At 44.1% G+C, this 16075-nt stretch overlaps 1 protein-coding gene across 1 annotated transcript in view; it reads left to right on the top strand.

Annotated features, from left to right (window-relative positions):
• The window catches only part of dmd (dystrophin), a 242792-nt gene that overhangs the window by 190914 nt on the left and 35803 nt on the right, over positions 1–16075 (top strand). Inside the window, exons 59-66 of the mRNA XM_070855842.1 lie at positions 2933–3105; positions 3216–3372; positions 4676–4787; positions 6449–6717; positions 7711–7857; positions 11015–11078; positions 12836–12896; positions 15392–15427. Of these exons, the coding sequence (XP_070711943.1) occupies positions 2933–3105; positions 3216–3372; positions 4676–4787; positions 6449–6717; positions 7711–7857; positions 11015–11078; positions 12836–12896; positions 15392–15427 (1019 nt within the window). The remainder of the gene's footprint in view (positions 1–2932; positions 3106–3215; positions 3373–4675; positions 4788–6448; positions 6718–7710; positions 7858–11014; positions 11079–12835; positions 12897–15391; positions 15428–16075) is intronic.

The raw sequence follows: 16075 nt of genomic DNA, 5'->3' as shown, positions 1-16075 counted from the left end.
TGACAGGAATGCTGACATGGCAACATTGAGAGATTTCATTGGCCAGTTGGTGCCTGGCAGACAAATGCAAAATCCCCCCCCCACTGCATTGTGGGTGTTGAAGGGAAGGCTCTGTTCAGAGAGAGAACATATTTTGACCCTCAGTCCTCACCCTGCACCCACACACACACACACACACACACACACTCGCACACACAGAAACACATACACACACAACATACATGCTGTAAAGGAAACACACATGCAGGATTTTGGAAATCAGATACACACTGTTGCAAATCCATGCCTGTGCACACTTCCTTTTCACACACACACACACACACACACACACACAGCTCTCTCAGTACAACAGCAGCACTGTATGCAGAGCTGTGATAGTCTTCTGTGTCCAATTATAATGGCGGACGGCAACGCGGCGTAGCATCCAGAGAGAGCACACACACACACTCTCACGGGCTACAACACTGCATGCAGATAAGGTTTAATTGGAAAATGAGTGCACTCATCATTTTATGCACCCTTTCAAGTTCTCCCTGACTCTCTCCTCCTCCTCCTCTCCTCTCTCTCTCACCCCCACTGTCTTTCCAGCATCGCTGAGACTCACACTCTCCAACTCCTTCTCCCTTTTTATGGGTAACTAACTCTCCCTCCCTTTCCTCCTCATATCCAAATCCCTCTCTTTGTCTCTCTCTCTCTCTCACACACACACACACACACACACACTTGAACAGAGGACATTCTTATACAGTCACATTCAGAGCTAATCTTGCGGGAATTGAAGAAGCAGAAGATGCTTCTTCTTCTTCCTGACGTCTAGTTTTGGGATTCCAGAGTAAAGTTTTGAAGATGCCGCGCAGGAAGATCTACCATGTTCAGGTTAGGAAAGAAAATCAATCGCTCGTTCTTGTGCAAACAAGCATTGTAATCCTAAATTAAGGCATTTTATTTTGAAAGTGCGTGTCATCTATTACAAAAAAATGTACAAGTCAAGCTAATTATTGAGTGTTAACTAAGTAGGTTATGAATTGCAAGAGTTTCGACATTTAAAATACTAAAACGAGATAGTCAGCTGATTAGCATGTATTTTTACATTGTTTTAAGGTATAAATCTACTGTTTTTGTACACCTAACAGATCAACTTTGCTGTTTTTAGACTTTGCGTTCTCAACTTTCCTTATTAACTAAAAGTCTAAGATGATTCCACTCTGTGAGATATAAGAGGTCAACTAAGAGACAATTTTCACAAAAGTGTGATTTTAAAAAACCAGGCGTGAAACGAAATGTGAAACCATCAATTTAAAATGAAGACATCAAAGTTTAAGTTGATATGAAGGTACAGGGCTGGGATTGACTCGGAGTGTTCAAAGGGATCAGAGAGTGTGTAGATCGCAGGAGAAACTTCCAGCGCCGCATTGAATAATTAGCCAGTCTAATGCTGCACTCCACCTTCACTGTCTTAACTGCTGTCTATTTGTTCTATTCTCGTCTGTGTCCCATTCTTTGGTGCAATGACCCATTTTCCCCTCAGGTATCATTAAAATTTCATGTCACCTAATTTATCTTAAAACTTCCAGCAAGTATAATTTTTTTTTTACAGGATGTTTTCCTCTTAAAGGACATTTTGAGAATTTTCATAGCTTTTGGCTACCCAAAAGTACAAAACTATTATTAGCTTAATGAGCTTAAAGTAAAAGTAAAAGAACTCATTTCACAATAAAATGACCCCTGTGCTATATTTTTTATAAAAGTAAAAAGTACAATATTTCCTACTGCTCCTTTATAGTTTTACTGCAGATGTACTGGGATTAGTAAGTGTGAGTAAGTATAAAATGGTTTAAAAGTTCCTCAAAATTATACTTAAGTGCAATACTGAATGTACTTAGTTACTTTCTGCCGCTCTTTCTAACTCCAAACCAACAGATTCCTTTCATTTGACCCAATGAGATCACCTGAGGACATTCAGGAGGCCCAAAATTAAATTGGTGGAGTTCCCCTTTAAGGTCATTTTACCTTTTTAGGAACATTTCACGAGTTGATCATTTGGTTTAATAACGTGTAGCACTTTGGCAGGGATGATTAATAATTAGTGAGGAATTTACAAATGGCAGATTCTGCTATTGATGACGAAAGACCGTAGATTTTGTTAAAAAATGGGGTTGAGTTTCTTTAGAATCTTAAATCTTGTGCCGGTTGTGTTACTTGTGTGCAGCGTTGAAAGATGGAGGGATCTGTCACTGTTTGTGTCACAAAATTAAGAAATGTGACGTCCATCACTGCTGCATTTGTAAGCAAAATAAATGTCTTTAATATATCAGAACTTTACCTGAGCGCTATGACCTCTCCACTAAGTTACTTACTGTAACTAACATAATAAGTCTTCCTCAGCTGACGTAAGTGCCACATCTTGAGGGGAAAAAATGTACTTCCTGAACTTTTGGTATTCTTTTTGGTCATTTCCCTGACGGAAAGCAAGCGTTCACAGAAATCAAGCTTTATTTCCTTTTCACTTTCCAAAGGTTGGTTTGGTGAGTACTTGGTTCCTTTGTGGCGTCTTATCAGGAACATTATGAGCTTCAGTAATGGATTGTACACAGGTGCAACCACTGCTGTCAAAATTACCAGCTGATTCCTGGTTGAAAAGCACATCTTGACATTTCAGTGCCACAAAAGGTTCCATCGACAATGCATTAGGCTCTGCGTTACGGCTCAATCCTGGTGCTTGTTGCTTTTAGAGAGTAAATCACTCTCTTAGATCCTGATCCCATTACTGAGCACTCGAGCAGTGAAAAAAAGTGAATTCCTGAAAGATGGCTGCTATTACCAAGAAAATTAAGTGTGTGCTCCAACAGAATTTACAGCTCTTGCTTTTTCCCACTGACTCCTCGCGTGTGTGTGTGTGTGTGTGTGTGTGTGTGTGTGTGTGTGTCACCAGGACCTCCAGGCAGAGATTGACAGCCACACAGAGCTGTATCACTCCCTGGATGAGAACGGCCAGAGGATTGTGACCTCACTGGGGGATTCAGAGGATGGGGCGATGCTCCAGAGACGTCTGGACAACATGAGTCAGCGCTGGAACGACCTGCGCAACAAGACCCTCAGCATGAGGTGAGGGGAGGGCTCGGGGTTCCCGCCGAAGGAAGCAATGGAAATGCTCAGTCTTCGCACAAGTTTACATGAAGCCAGAGAAACAAAGATGCCTGTGTTTGTGTCTCAAGGGCCCACCTGGACTCGGAGATGGCCTCGTGGAAGAGGCTCCACATGTCGCTGCAGGAGCTGCTGAACTGGCTGAGGCTTAAAAGTCAACAGCTGGAGCAGGAGCCGCCTGTAGGGGGCGACGTTCCCGCCGTGCAGACACAGCTGGACACACACCGGGTAGGACGAGTCACACACACTGTGCAGGACACGGACGGAAACAGTGTTTGTCTCTGCAGCATTTGTGTTGTTACGTTCTGCTCATTCTGAGGTCGTTTTTTCAGGCATGCATGCATACTCACTTTCTGTAAGAAAACCTGTTTGTTAATGTGTTTATTGAAGGGAGAGTAGCCACACTTTGGAGAGCAGGTCTTTTCCATTTGGGAGAGCATTTATATTTATTTCTGCCTCCCCTTTGACGTTTGTTGTTTAAGTGGAAATTACGCTTAGTTGGGCTGAGAGTCCAATTATATATAAGGTTACAGCCAGCTGCCATTTAGCTGAGCTTAGGATTCTATAGAAAATTATTTACAGTCCCTGATGATAAACATACTGCTCATCACTTGAACAAAGTGAAATACTTGGGTATGTGTCCTTCCTGAAAGTGGATCTTAAAGTCACCATAAAAGAAAACATTTCTGTAAACCTTCGGCTCAAAGCCGGTGCAGCAAGCAACCAATAGAAAGAGCCTGTTTAATAGCTTCAGAATAAAAAGTTTTCATTGCAAAAGCAGCCATTTCTGTTTAAGGCAGACTTCATGTCTCTCTGACTGACATTATGCAAATCAAAGGCTCAAGATAAATGGAAAGTGTGGCCGTACAGGTTAAATGAAAAACCCATTTTATGCACCATTTTATGCAAAAAAGCGAGATGATTGGCACTGCTGATTTGGTCATTTCATGTCTGAAACTACAATGATTCTACAAAATGATGAGTTCTTGCAGATATCCATTAGGAAAAGGCTTTTAGTCAAAGCAGCTCACAATAAAGGACGAGGGACCACTCAAACACAGGGGCACTCGAATCTCACAGTGGCATTATTCTGCTCATGCCCATACACAGAATACGTGCTAACTTTCAACAACAACAACCATTTCAACATGTCTGCTCCCTTAATTATGTAAAGCACTTGATTTATTACATCTTACAAGGGACACATTCACTCCTGAGGCTGTTTTATGCATCTTTACAGCAGGGGCTCTTAAGCTTTTTTTTTATCTTGGGACCCAGGGACCCGAGCTCATTAATGCATAATAGAGCACCATAATATCCACAATAACCTGCTATCAATAGAAGGCAACAACAGTCAGTGAATCATCTCACATGTTACAAACCTAACACAACTCTTGCACCATGGAGGCTGACAGGCACGAGAGAGACAAAGAGACAAAATATAAGTAAGCAAAGCAGATACTAATAAGTGCAATTAAACTAGGTGTGTGAACATGTGTGTGTGTGTGTGTGTGTGTGTGTGTTTTCACAGGGCTTCAGGAGGGACTTGAGAGCAAAAGAGCCAGTTGTGACCAAGGCTCTGGACGACGTGGGGGTCTTCCTGTCTGAGCTGCCCCGAGACACGCCATCACCTGAGCAGAGAGGTAACACACACACACACACACACACACACACACGTTTCCACAATCATTAATTTTTTTCTTCATGGCTCTCCTTCGGTTTTCCTGCAAGGCTTAAGATTGTCCCTTGTCAGCAGTTCAGGTTCGCTTTGTTTTTCGTGTTGGATGCGTTAAGCATGTAACACTCTTGTTCCTGCCATTTAAATGCAGGTACTGGGATTTAAATACAGGAAATAGCTCATTAATTAGTGACAGTTTCTGCCAGAGCAACACCACGATCAGCCCTAACATTTGAAGTCCTGCATAAAAGGAAAGTGTGAAAGGAATTTCACAGACCTTTAACAATCATGTCTGACTCACACAGTGAACCCCGGACCCCGTGGCAAGAACCACGCATGGAAGCTAGTGCGCACACAAACACTCTGCTGCAGCACCTTCTGCACCATGGCAGCAGCCCGGTTACCGTGCTCACAGAAAACAGCTGAACTTTAACAGTGGCCCATTAAACCCATTCAACTGCCGACGCAAACACACTCAGAGAGCACAGAAAGAAAGGCAGAGCTCCAGCTGCTAAACGCCGCCGCACCGAGGGAAACGAGCACTTACTTCCTCTTAGAAAGTCATTCCGTCTTGGTGATTAGACCTTCCTATCGGTAGCAGTTGGGGATGTCTAAAAAAGCAGAATTGACACAGTGCTTTTGAGTGTATGACATTTCGCTTGGTTTAAATTCAGCAGGCTTTCTTTAAAGAGAGGCTGTGTCTCCACAAACAGCCTAAGTGGTTTGACATCTAAGTGAGACAGACTCTCAGCAGCCCGCCTTTATTGTTACAGGTACTGCTTACGCTAGTGCTGGCTTTAAAAAAAAAAAAAAAAGTAACAGGCTTTTAAATTCAAATGACCACGTCTTAAATTGCAGCTGATCAGCTGTGCAGAGGTGAGGGCATGTGGCAGACAGCATTACGTCAGACGCAGGAGCAATTTGACCGCAGGAGTCGGAGAAGTAATGATATTCAAGTAGCAGCAGGACATACATTTCCATACCGATTGTAGGTGGAATTAAAGTTGTTCATTTCATCCACGCCTCTTATCCCCACAAATCTGTTTTAGTACAAATGATTAGATTCTTAAGTTTTTTTTTTTTTTGGAGCGCACATGCTAATCATAAGGGGCTTAGCTGAGGAAGGATTATGTGTGTAAAAGTATTTATTTAAAGGTCTTGTAAGCCTATTTTGTCACTCAGCTTTCTGCTATGAGTGATGGACTTTGACATGAACACGCTGTTTTCTGCCAACGTTGGAGCTGCTCTGGGTTTTTTTCACCTGAGAGATTTTGGCAGTGGTACTTTTTTTTGGCCTTGCTTTTCCCACCGGTTAGAAACGTGTGGGGCTCCGTTGCAAATAGGTGTTGCCATGCACCAATAAGTTTATAATAATAAATGTAATCATTTTTTATTAATAAATACAAAAACTGCGATGATTCTTGTGGGGTTGTTTGTTTACCAGAGTTTTAGCTGGAAAACAGCAGCAGCAACACTAATTAGAGCTGCTAGAGAGAGAGAGCCAATTTAAGTAGTAATTGAGGATAAATATGTAATTTCTCAATGGTTAATTGCACAGAAAGCTTTTATTATCACCAAATGCTTAAGAGATTTTTTTTCAGGACTTGCTCTTCCCATAACCCTCAGATATCAGCCCAGTGGAGCGCGCCCAGAACGTGGGGCGAGTCCTGCGCAAAGAGGCAGATGACGTGATGATGAAGTGGGACCAGCTCAACGTCGACTCGGCCGACTGGCAGAGGAGGCTGGAGCTGGCCCTGGATCGGCTGATGGAGCTCCAGGAGGCAGAGGACCTGCTGGACGGACAGCTGAGGCAGGCCGAGATGGTGAAGGAGGCGTGGGAACCTGTCGGTGACCTGCTCATCGACTCGCTGCCGGAGCACATCGACAGAGTCAAGGTCAGATTCAGTAAATTCAGCACTGCCAATATAACAAAGTTTAATTAAAGGAATAGTTACACACTTACATGAGAGGCTTAGTCTGAAAACTGAAGATAGAGGGAAACAGCTACTAGGCCTCTGTTCAAAGTTTAAAACGTCCGGCGGATCAGCACCTGTAAAGCTCACTGATTGGCACAATGTAAGATAAAAATGTAAAATCAAGCTGTGACTTGTACAGGGAGTCACAAACAGATACTCACAGCATTTTTCCAGACTTTAAGCTCAGTAAACTGTAGCTTCATATTTAGATTACACACATAAGAGCGGCATCAGTATCTTCTGTCAGTCATCTAACACTCAAACTGCCTCGCAACTCCTTTCGGGCATTATTTCTGTTTGTATTTCATTTCTCTGTAACTTCCCTTTAAAAATCCATATATAATAATATTAGCAGTTACGATTTATAAACCCTTTAATCCTCTCCATCATGTGAAACAGCCACTACGCCATAAACAAACCATCTTTGCCTCATCAAGCAATATAGCTAGATAGCTGATTTGAATATAGGCTGCTGGTTTTCTCAATGGCAGCTTCATCTGTTTGTAGTAAATGTATCAAACATTAACTTGATAATAATTCATCTGCGTTAAAACGCTCCCACCGCACCTTTTGAAGCCATATCTAATAGTCATAGATGTATATCACCTTCTCTACACTTTGCATCTGTCAGCCATTAATGTTACACTAGCTGCCATGGTGCCATTGCATTTATCCAACTTAAGGCTGTCAGTGTTCTCCATACATCAGCGAGCCCTAACCTAGCAGAAAAAGTGGGGTTTACATGTTGGATGCATCTGTTTTTCACTGTTAGAACAGTTGAGGTGAGAAACCAGACTGAGCTGAGGGCCACTAACAACCTGTCCCTGTGTCCCATCTGTCCTCTCGCCACCGCAAACAATACGGCATCACAAGCAACCTGTGTGTGTCTCTCTGTGTGTGTGTGTGTTGCAGGAGTTTCAGGAAGAGATCGCTCCGATAAAGGATGACGTAACGCACATGAACCAGTTGGCGTCCACTTTCGGTCCGCCCGACATCCAGCTGTCGCCTAGCAACCTGGAACGCATCGAAGATCTCAACGCGCGCTGGAGGCTGCTCCAGGTACACACTCGCACAGACACACACTTGTTCAGGTGTGGAAATACTGGAGATCTTCTGCAGATATGTGCAGGTTAACATATACCTACTTACCCGTACCTTTTATATTAAAAAATAGTGTGTGTGTATGTGAACAAATGATTGTAATAAAAACCACACACATACGCGCACACACACACACACACCATGTGTTGGTGATCAGAGGCAGTGCAGGGTGCGCCCTGGTCAGTCTCAATAAACCCGGTGGCAGCCATGCTGGAAGTCGGACAGTGATTGTTACCGGGGGTGACAGATCGAGCCAATCAGCTGCCAGAGAGACGCAACTGACGCCAAGGACTCCTGGGCGGAGATTGGCGCCACGGTGACGGGACCAGACGGCCGACCTCTCTGAAGTTAGCGCCTGACCAGATGCTTGCGGCACACACACACACACACACACACACACACACACACTTTTGTCTTATAGTGAAGATGAGAACATCGGTGTCGTTGATGTAGATAGAAAGAGGGAGCAGGAGAGATGTGATTTGTGGTTACATGAGAAACACACGTAAAATGTGTTCATCAAACGTCTTGGAATTGCACTGACACTATAAGTATGAGTAAGTTGCTTGGTGAACGTTTTGATTCTGTTCTGCACTTAAACTTCTGTAAGTGTAAAGGCGGCAGTATACTTCGTCAGAGCCCTTTTAAAGTTCCCTTCCAATCTCTCCTCTTTCATCGTTGCACAACTGTTTCTACCCGCTTTCAGGCGAACAACTGAGGGCAACGCTATGAGTGCGTTCCAGGAGAGAGACCGTCTGAAGCTGTGCTCTCTCATCCTCATATTTAAACAACGCGCCACGCGAGAAGCCGCTCTGATCAAACGTAACCCGGCTCTAAAAGTAACCTTTGAGAGCAGCTCTTGAGTCATCTCACGATTAATGGCATGTAGCGCTCAGAGCGGGAGCGGCCAATCAGACGCGAGGATCTGACATAAAATGGTAAGAGGAGAATTTAGCGTGCGATTTGGACAGAGGAGAGGATTTCGATGCCAGTTTTTGAAAGTCAGTTTCCATTGCAGGTGGTTCATTGGGAGCAGAATGTTTGCCCAGGAATTTTGGCATCATTTTTAATAGCAGGGTGGTGGTTAGAAATATGTGTGTGTGTGTGTGTGTGTGTGAGTGCATCCGTTTATGCTTTCATGTTTTCTGCTTCAGTCAGTGAGGTTTAAATTGCTGGTGAGTGTATGTGTTTTAGTCGTATCTGTGTATTTGTGTGTTTATGTGCTACCTGTACATTCAGGTCACTTTAGTCGGTTCGCAGTGTTCTTTCATGCCTAAAAGGTCGCTGCTGATTGGTCGACGCGGGGACGCAGTGCACTCTGTGTAATTGCGATAAATTCCTCCTCAACAATCCCACTCCTCTCGTTTGTACAATTCTGATTAGGTTACCGTGGCTACGGGGAAAAGCAACTCAGGCAGAAATGGATTGGGTGAGGTGAACTCGAAGGTAATTTCATCCTTTGGTTTCATGTCACATCGAAGCCCAAAAAGAGATGGACTGGTCATCACGATCACATCTTCATCTTCATCTGTTCTTCATCTCATACCATGAATCACTCAAGCACACACACACACACACTCCCCTGACAGTGTGTCGTCAGTGGCTGTCTCATTTGGGTTGTGGATGAAAGGCTGGATGGTTAATCAGCCAATCTGTCCACTCAGACTGGATAATAACCCATCTCAGTCCCTCGGCTTCAAGACTTCTATCACAGAAAGTTGAGGCGCCAATGATTCACTTTTTATTTTTTTTATTTCCTGGAACAGAAATCTGTCGCTAATCAGCATGTGCCAAAGCTGTGCATGCCGGCCCGAGCTGCGTGTGTTGCCTGGGAACATTAGATCATTGAACATTGTGTCAGGAGGCATCAGTGATTACAGAAGCACAGCGGCTCCTCCGGGGGACGTTCAGGGTGCAGCGAGCTGGCAACTGTTGGTACCGGACTGAAATCAGGCCTGCACGCATCAGCTGTCTTTACATGTGAATTATACATCAGATCAGAGAGGTTTAATGGAGGCGGCTGATTTGTGGTGTTTTCTCGCCGTTGCCGTAAAGTACTCATCCTGAAGATGCACAATTTTATAGTTAATGCAGCAAATTGTGTGAGAAATGGCCGTAGAGATCAATTTGTCTAATAAACAGATTTAAAGAGAGTAAAGATAACATAGTTGCTGGCGTTTAAACACATTAGTCTGTTACTCTGAATAGACTCGCTGGCTCATGTCTCACCAGCACCAAGAAATACTGCGTCGTGCTCAAGGACACCTGGCCATGTGGACAGGAGGAGGCAGGGATCGAACCTTGCAATTAATGAACGACCGCTCAACCTCCTCAGCTTTAAGCATTTCAGCCTCATTGTACCAGCTTGTAGGAGTTGTGGCCGGCGCTCGTCATCATTATCTGGTGGGAAAAAAAAAAATCTATTCTGATACAATGAGTCCAAGTAACAAATATCTACTCCCGCACACTTATGGTGAATTTACTGAATCGCTGTCACAGTCAGTTAAGTATTGCTTTTGTGTGTGTGTGTGTGTGGTTGTTATATGGACATCACTCACTCTCCTTCACACCTGGATGACTAGGTGCGTGTTTTCTGTTTGACCTCTGTTTGATTTTGATCAAAGTCAAAGAATTTCAAAGGATCTCCATGCCAGCGATGCGGTGATTCACAAGCTTACATAAAGCATATGATGCTTTAAAATCATGGGCAACAAAAACAGGTGTTTAGATTTGGATCAGTGACGAGCTGAGAGTTTGCAGTTTAGATGAGAATCTGTGAGCCAGGAGACTGAGTGTGTGTGTGCCCCACTGGGCTTTGCCCCGCCTCTCGCCGTGTACCTACAGAGCCGTGCTGATTTGGCACAATTATCTCAACTCCATCTAGATAGACAGCTCATTCAGAGCTGAAGGAGACTCACAGGAGACTGCATCCTCTCTAATTCCTCCACTACAAATTCAATTATCTCTTCCATGCTTGTCTTTGTGTCCCCTCCTCTCGCCTCCCTCCTCCGACTCACTACTCCTTATTCATAGAGTATGTCATGTGCCATAGTGACGCACATAAAATCTAAAATCTAATGTCCTAACGTGGTACTTTTCCATCTTTCTCCGTCAGATCGCCATAAAAGAGCATCTGAAGCAGCTGACAGACGCTCACAAGGACTTTGGCCTTCTGCACGGTGAGCGAAACACAAACACACACACACACACATCTACCTGCATGCATCAAGCTGCTGACAGTTGACAAGACGGCGAAGAGGTTGTGTGTGTGTGTGCCTGTGTGTAAGAAAGAGATAAGGCAAAATGTGTTGGGCTAAATCAAGCACCTACCTCATGACAGCATCTCACTCAGTAAGTGACATGTTAGCGCTGGGAGAGAGAGAGAGAGAGAGAGAGAGAGAGAGTGACGCGACGCTCGGCTGTCGACAGGTCACCGAATAACTGAGCAGGTGATGAGAGTTTATAAAGGCTGTCCGTCATCTGGCTGCTCATTGAGCCGATGATGGCGTATCGATCTGTTTGTGCAACTTTTTCTTTTCTTTTTTTTTTTTTTTAAGTTTTATCAGTGAATTCCAATATGGCCGAAGCTCTCATCTGTAAAGCAGTCACATATTGATGAAAGCATTTAGGCTGAACCAATCTATCACCCAATCTATATATATATATATAAAGAGTTTGGATTGTGCTTTTTTTTTTTTTTCACTTTCCAAAACCAGAAATACAAGAACAAAAGGTGTAAGGAATAGATTTCACAATCAGCTGCTAACTGCTTACGGCGGTAAACTAGCATTAGGAGTGCAAACGCTTTCACCATTATATTCTCTGGCTGCATTTTAGAGCTGTACGTAAAAAAGGAAGGACTGTCCGGCACGTGCCAAAGTACACAAAGGAGCAGGGAATGCGTGAATCATCACAGATTAATGACGGGCAAGGATGGTGTTTGTCGTTTAAGGATGTCCACCTGGAGTCACTCGTCACGCCGCTGGCTGCTTTTTCCCATCACTTCTATTTAGTTTAATTACAGCTCATCTGCAGACTAATTAAAAGACCACAGATAACAAAAGATCACAGCATCACTCATATGCTCTTGGTGGTGATTAAAACCGAAGAACCACGGGGGGGGGGGGCTTGTCAGAACAAACTAAAAAAATAAGGATAGAAAACGTGAAATTGACACTGCAGATCTAAATGAAGTGGTTAAATGGCAGTGACATGTTCTGTAAGATGGTGGAATACAACAAGATAGGATCTCAGGGGAAAAATCAAATCGCAATATCCCCTGTAGGTGAGAAGTCTTTGGGGATGAGACACTATCCCAAGTGTCATTTGTTCATCTATAAATGTCCCATCCAGTTTGATAATGGAGCTATAATAGATACAGCAGGACAGATAGAGATGTAATGAGGTTATTATAAAGATGACAGTGATGATGATGATGTGAGAAGAGTGCAAGTGTACACGTTCTTCACGTCTCGCTGCGACGGCGATGCATGCCGCCCCGCGTGCGTTCCGCCAGTTGTCCCGCGAAGCGTCGTTCTGTTTTTAACCGAAGTAAATTTTACCCACGGGGCGCAATAACGCTCGTACAGCGGGTAGTTTCAGCCAAGCCGTCTGATTGGCCAGAGATGTGTTCCAACTGTGCTGACAATTCCCAGAAAGCACGGCCTGCTTTAATGGTTGGTGTGCCGTCTCTTGTGGGCATAATAAGTGAGATAATTAGCAATATTTCCTGTTTTGCCACTGTTTTTCATTATCATGTATATTACTTTGAAGAAAACTTTTCATTCCCCGTGATGTTTTGCTAACTGCTGTGTGCACATCTCCCTGGATGGGCGCGCTTTTGTTAGAGCTACAGGATGTTGGTGGTGCAGTGAAATGTGTGTGTGAGGAGCTATGCTCTGAACGCTTGTTGTGACCTTTGTTTTTGTCTCAGCAGGATCTGTGGAGAGCCCCTTCGAGCAGGGCGTCTCCCCAAACAACGTGCCCTACTACATAAAGTAAGTACTGAGCTGTGAGCCGAGGCCACCAGATCTCCTCGCTTCTTTTTATGCACTAAGTCCACTAAACTCCACACTAATTCTGACCTGACGGCTTCATTTAGTTAGTAGTAGCTCCGGTGAGGCTGACAGGCGCTCGACATTGGCCAGTTCTCTGGTTAAATGTCATGAAAGGAATGCAAATTTGTAATTTGGGTGTACTGACCTTTTAACTAACAAAGTGGAATGTGTTTTCGCATTGACTCCAATGTAAATAACGGAACAGTTTGTGTCAAATAACGGTGCAGCTGAGGAGCTGATCAGAAACCTGTGGCTTTAAAAGCCTGGAAACTCAAGAAAAAAAGGAAAAAGGACACAACCAAAGTGAAAAAAGCTAAAAAAAAAAACCAAAATAACGCTAAACACAAGTATCAAACAAGTGAGAATGAGAATAAAAGAAAACAGTTAGCATGATAATAATAAGATAATTGCAGCACAATAGAGGGTGATGTCAAGGTGTCATGTTCAACTCGAACTGAAAGTCAATGAGAAAAGGTAAGTCCAAAGATGGCGCCAGCCCATTTAAAACCTTAGTAATGAGCCTGAAACAGTTATGCGATCGCTTGTGTCTCGTTCTTCAGGTCCTCCTGGACAGATTTCTCTATTTGCCCTTCGTGGTTACAGAAATTTACATAAAATATTACAACCAAGTGAAGCAAAACAATCCTCTATCTTGACTTGTCGGAGGGTAAAAATGTTGAATCTCCTTTTTTTTTTTTTTTTTTTAATGCTAAGCAGCAGATTTTGTACGTTTTCAACCTCATTTTTACAAACACATTTAAGTCTGTTCGACACCTTATATATTTATATAAGTCTCTTCTATAAACCAGAATATTCTATAAATATTCGATTGGCTAATGATGTTCTGCCTGATGTCCCGTCTCATCGTCCTGTTCCAGCAGGGTCTCATTAAACAAATGAGATGTTGTTTCATCCTGACTTTGAACACTTTGTTGCCGTGTTGTTTGGCTCGTCTGATATCGTCGTATGAACGCTCTCTGATATTTGTCCGTTTAGTCTTTCATCGAACTTATTCATCCTTTCTTTTTAGTACATTTAATCCTTCATCCATCCGTAAAGTCAGAGAACCAAAGCAGATCCAAGCAGATTTCCTTTTCCCCACTGCTGACCATAACAAGATCCTATTTACAACACTCTCGTTCAGCCAGCCAGCTAACCCACATGTGCTCTAAGTCCTTTGCGGTCTGTTGTAGGCAAAACGCTGCGTGCTAGGTTAAAAGAAAATGTCAACATTATTTACTTCATTACGCCTCAAACATGCTTGTCGAGCAGTTGAGTATGCAGGGAGACTGTTTACTACTCATCAGCAGATAGCAGAAGCTTTGGAGGTGGGGTGTGTTAGCACAGTCTAGCAGCGCGTTCCTCAGCGCCGCAGGGTGCACAAACAGTCGTCTAGTCGGTGCGGCGAAGGACTTCAGCCGACTCAAACGCCAGAGTTCATGAGGTTAATGTTTGATTTGTGGACCCACGTTGCTGTCAGATGATCCTGCACGACTGGATGCTCAGTGTTTAGTTTGTTGCGAAGCCGTGAGAAGATGTCCCTTTTAATTAAAACATTTCAGAGGAAGGCTGTGAGAAATCCAGAGGGGCTTCAACCTCTCCGGCCCTCCCCGAGAGGGTCGGCAGTGGCTCCAACTTCACAAAGTCATGTTGCTTGTGGCCGAGCATTGTTCGGGCCTACAGAACTTCATCGTTAATTCTTGTGGAAAACCACAGCGTGTGGTGTAAGTGTAACCTTTAAAAGGAGAAATAACACGTCCCTCCTCTTACAAATGTTAAATTCACTAAACACACCCTCGCTCTGTTCATCACACTCAGAGGTTTTGCGGCTGCAGCCTTAGTTGGTCTGGTGTGACCACTAGCTTATAGTAGCAGATGTAGACTATGGAGCAGACTATGACTCTTCTCTACTTTTGTTAATGTTACAGCACGTTCACCATCAGGGCTTGGGAATTTCACAGCATCATTTTGCTGACAGCAGCACGCTGGCTGGCTTGGAGACGTTTTCATTGAGAAAAAGACCAGGGGGAAATGGACGGCACAATACAGAGAATCCCAGAGAGCTACTGTTACTGACTAGCACTAGCCTGCTAGTGTGTTATCTGTTGGCTCATCGAACTTTGGGACCTTCATCCTGTACTCGTTACATGGTCACTGGAGCCACATGGGCTTATTTCCCCACCTCACACATTCCTGACTCCCCGGTCAGAATAACCCCGCAGTAATAACCATAATCAGCGACTAGCAGGTTGCCGTGTTTGAGTTAACACTTAATGACTGAGTGAGAGAGGCTGCATGTAACTGGCACGACACGCTTGGTTGATCTCAGTTTTTAGGTGATTAAATGTACCTGCGAGTGAGAGAAGCACGTTCACGTGAGAGGGAGGGAGGGAGGGAGGGAAAGAGAAGTGACAGATTCTCCTCTCCACATGCAGAGAGACAGCTGGACCTGACCAGATGACCGACACCCTGTGAGTGCCAGATAACCACACACACACTCACCCTGTATCACCCACATTATGTGACCAAAAGAGCATGTGCACAGCCAAACACTGCACACACACATACTGTGATTACTGTCTGACCCTGATGATGTCATAGTGATGTCATGAGGGTTATCTCAGCTTGGGCTTGGAGACTACATATTTCTAATAGGAAACCTGCGTTGGAAACTTGACTTTGAGGGATTTGGGTGTTTTGCTAGGATCTAATATAAGATGCATTTGGGTTGAATTATGGGAAATGTAGGATCCAGTGTTTTTCCGCATTCTTTTGGCTATCTAGTATCCGCTGCACACACTGCACGCTTCACACACTGCAGCAGCCAGTGTGCAAACATATAACACACCCACTCAGGCTAATAGCCCACACACACCAAACAACACACCCACCCAGTGTCTCATGCATACAAACACTCTCTCATACACATTCAGGGCACAGCGCGACAACATATGGCCGTCCAACTGTTCCTGGTGCTCGATCACTATCCTGCCTCTGGAGATGATTTCCTCAAATCTGCAACATCCACCTTGCCCCCCCCCCCTCCTCACCCGCCACCCACCAGCGTCCTGTAAGGGTGTGTGCTTGATTTGCCTCACTGCAAGCGAGCCCCCCCGGGT

Source organism: Pempheris klunzingeri, chromosome 24, assembly GCF_042242105.1.
Source record: "Pempheris klunzingeri isolate RE-2024b chromosome 24, fPemKlu1.hap1, whole genome shotgun sequence".
Lineage (NCBI taxonomy): Eukaryota > Metazoa > Chordata > Actinopteri > Acropomatiformes > Pempheridae > Pempheris > Pempheris klunzingeri.
Note: the sequence above shows the minus strand (reverse complement) of the source record. Positions and strands in the feature narration are given on the sequence as shown.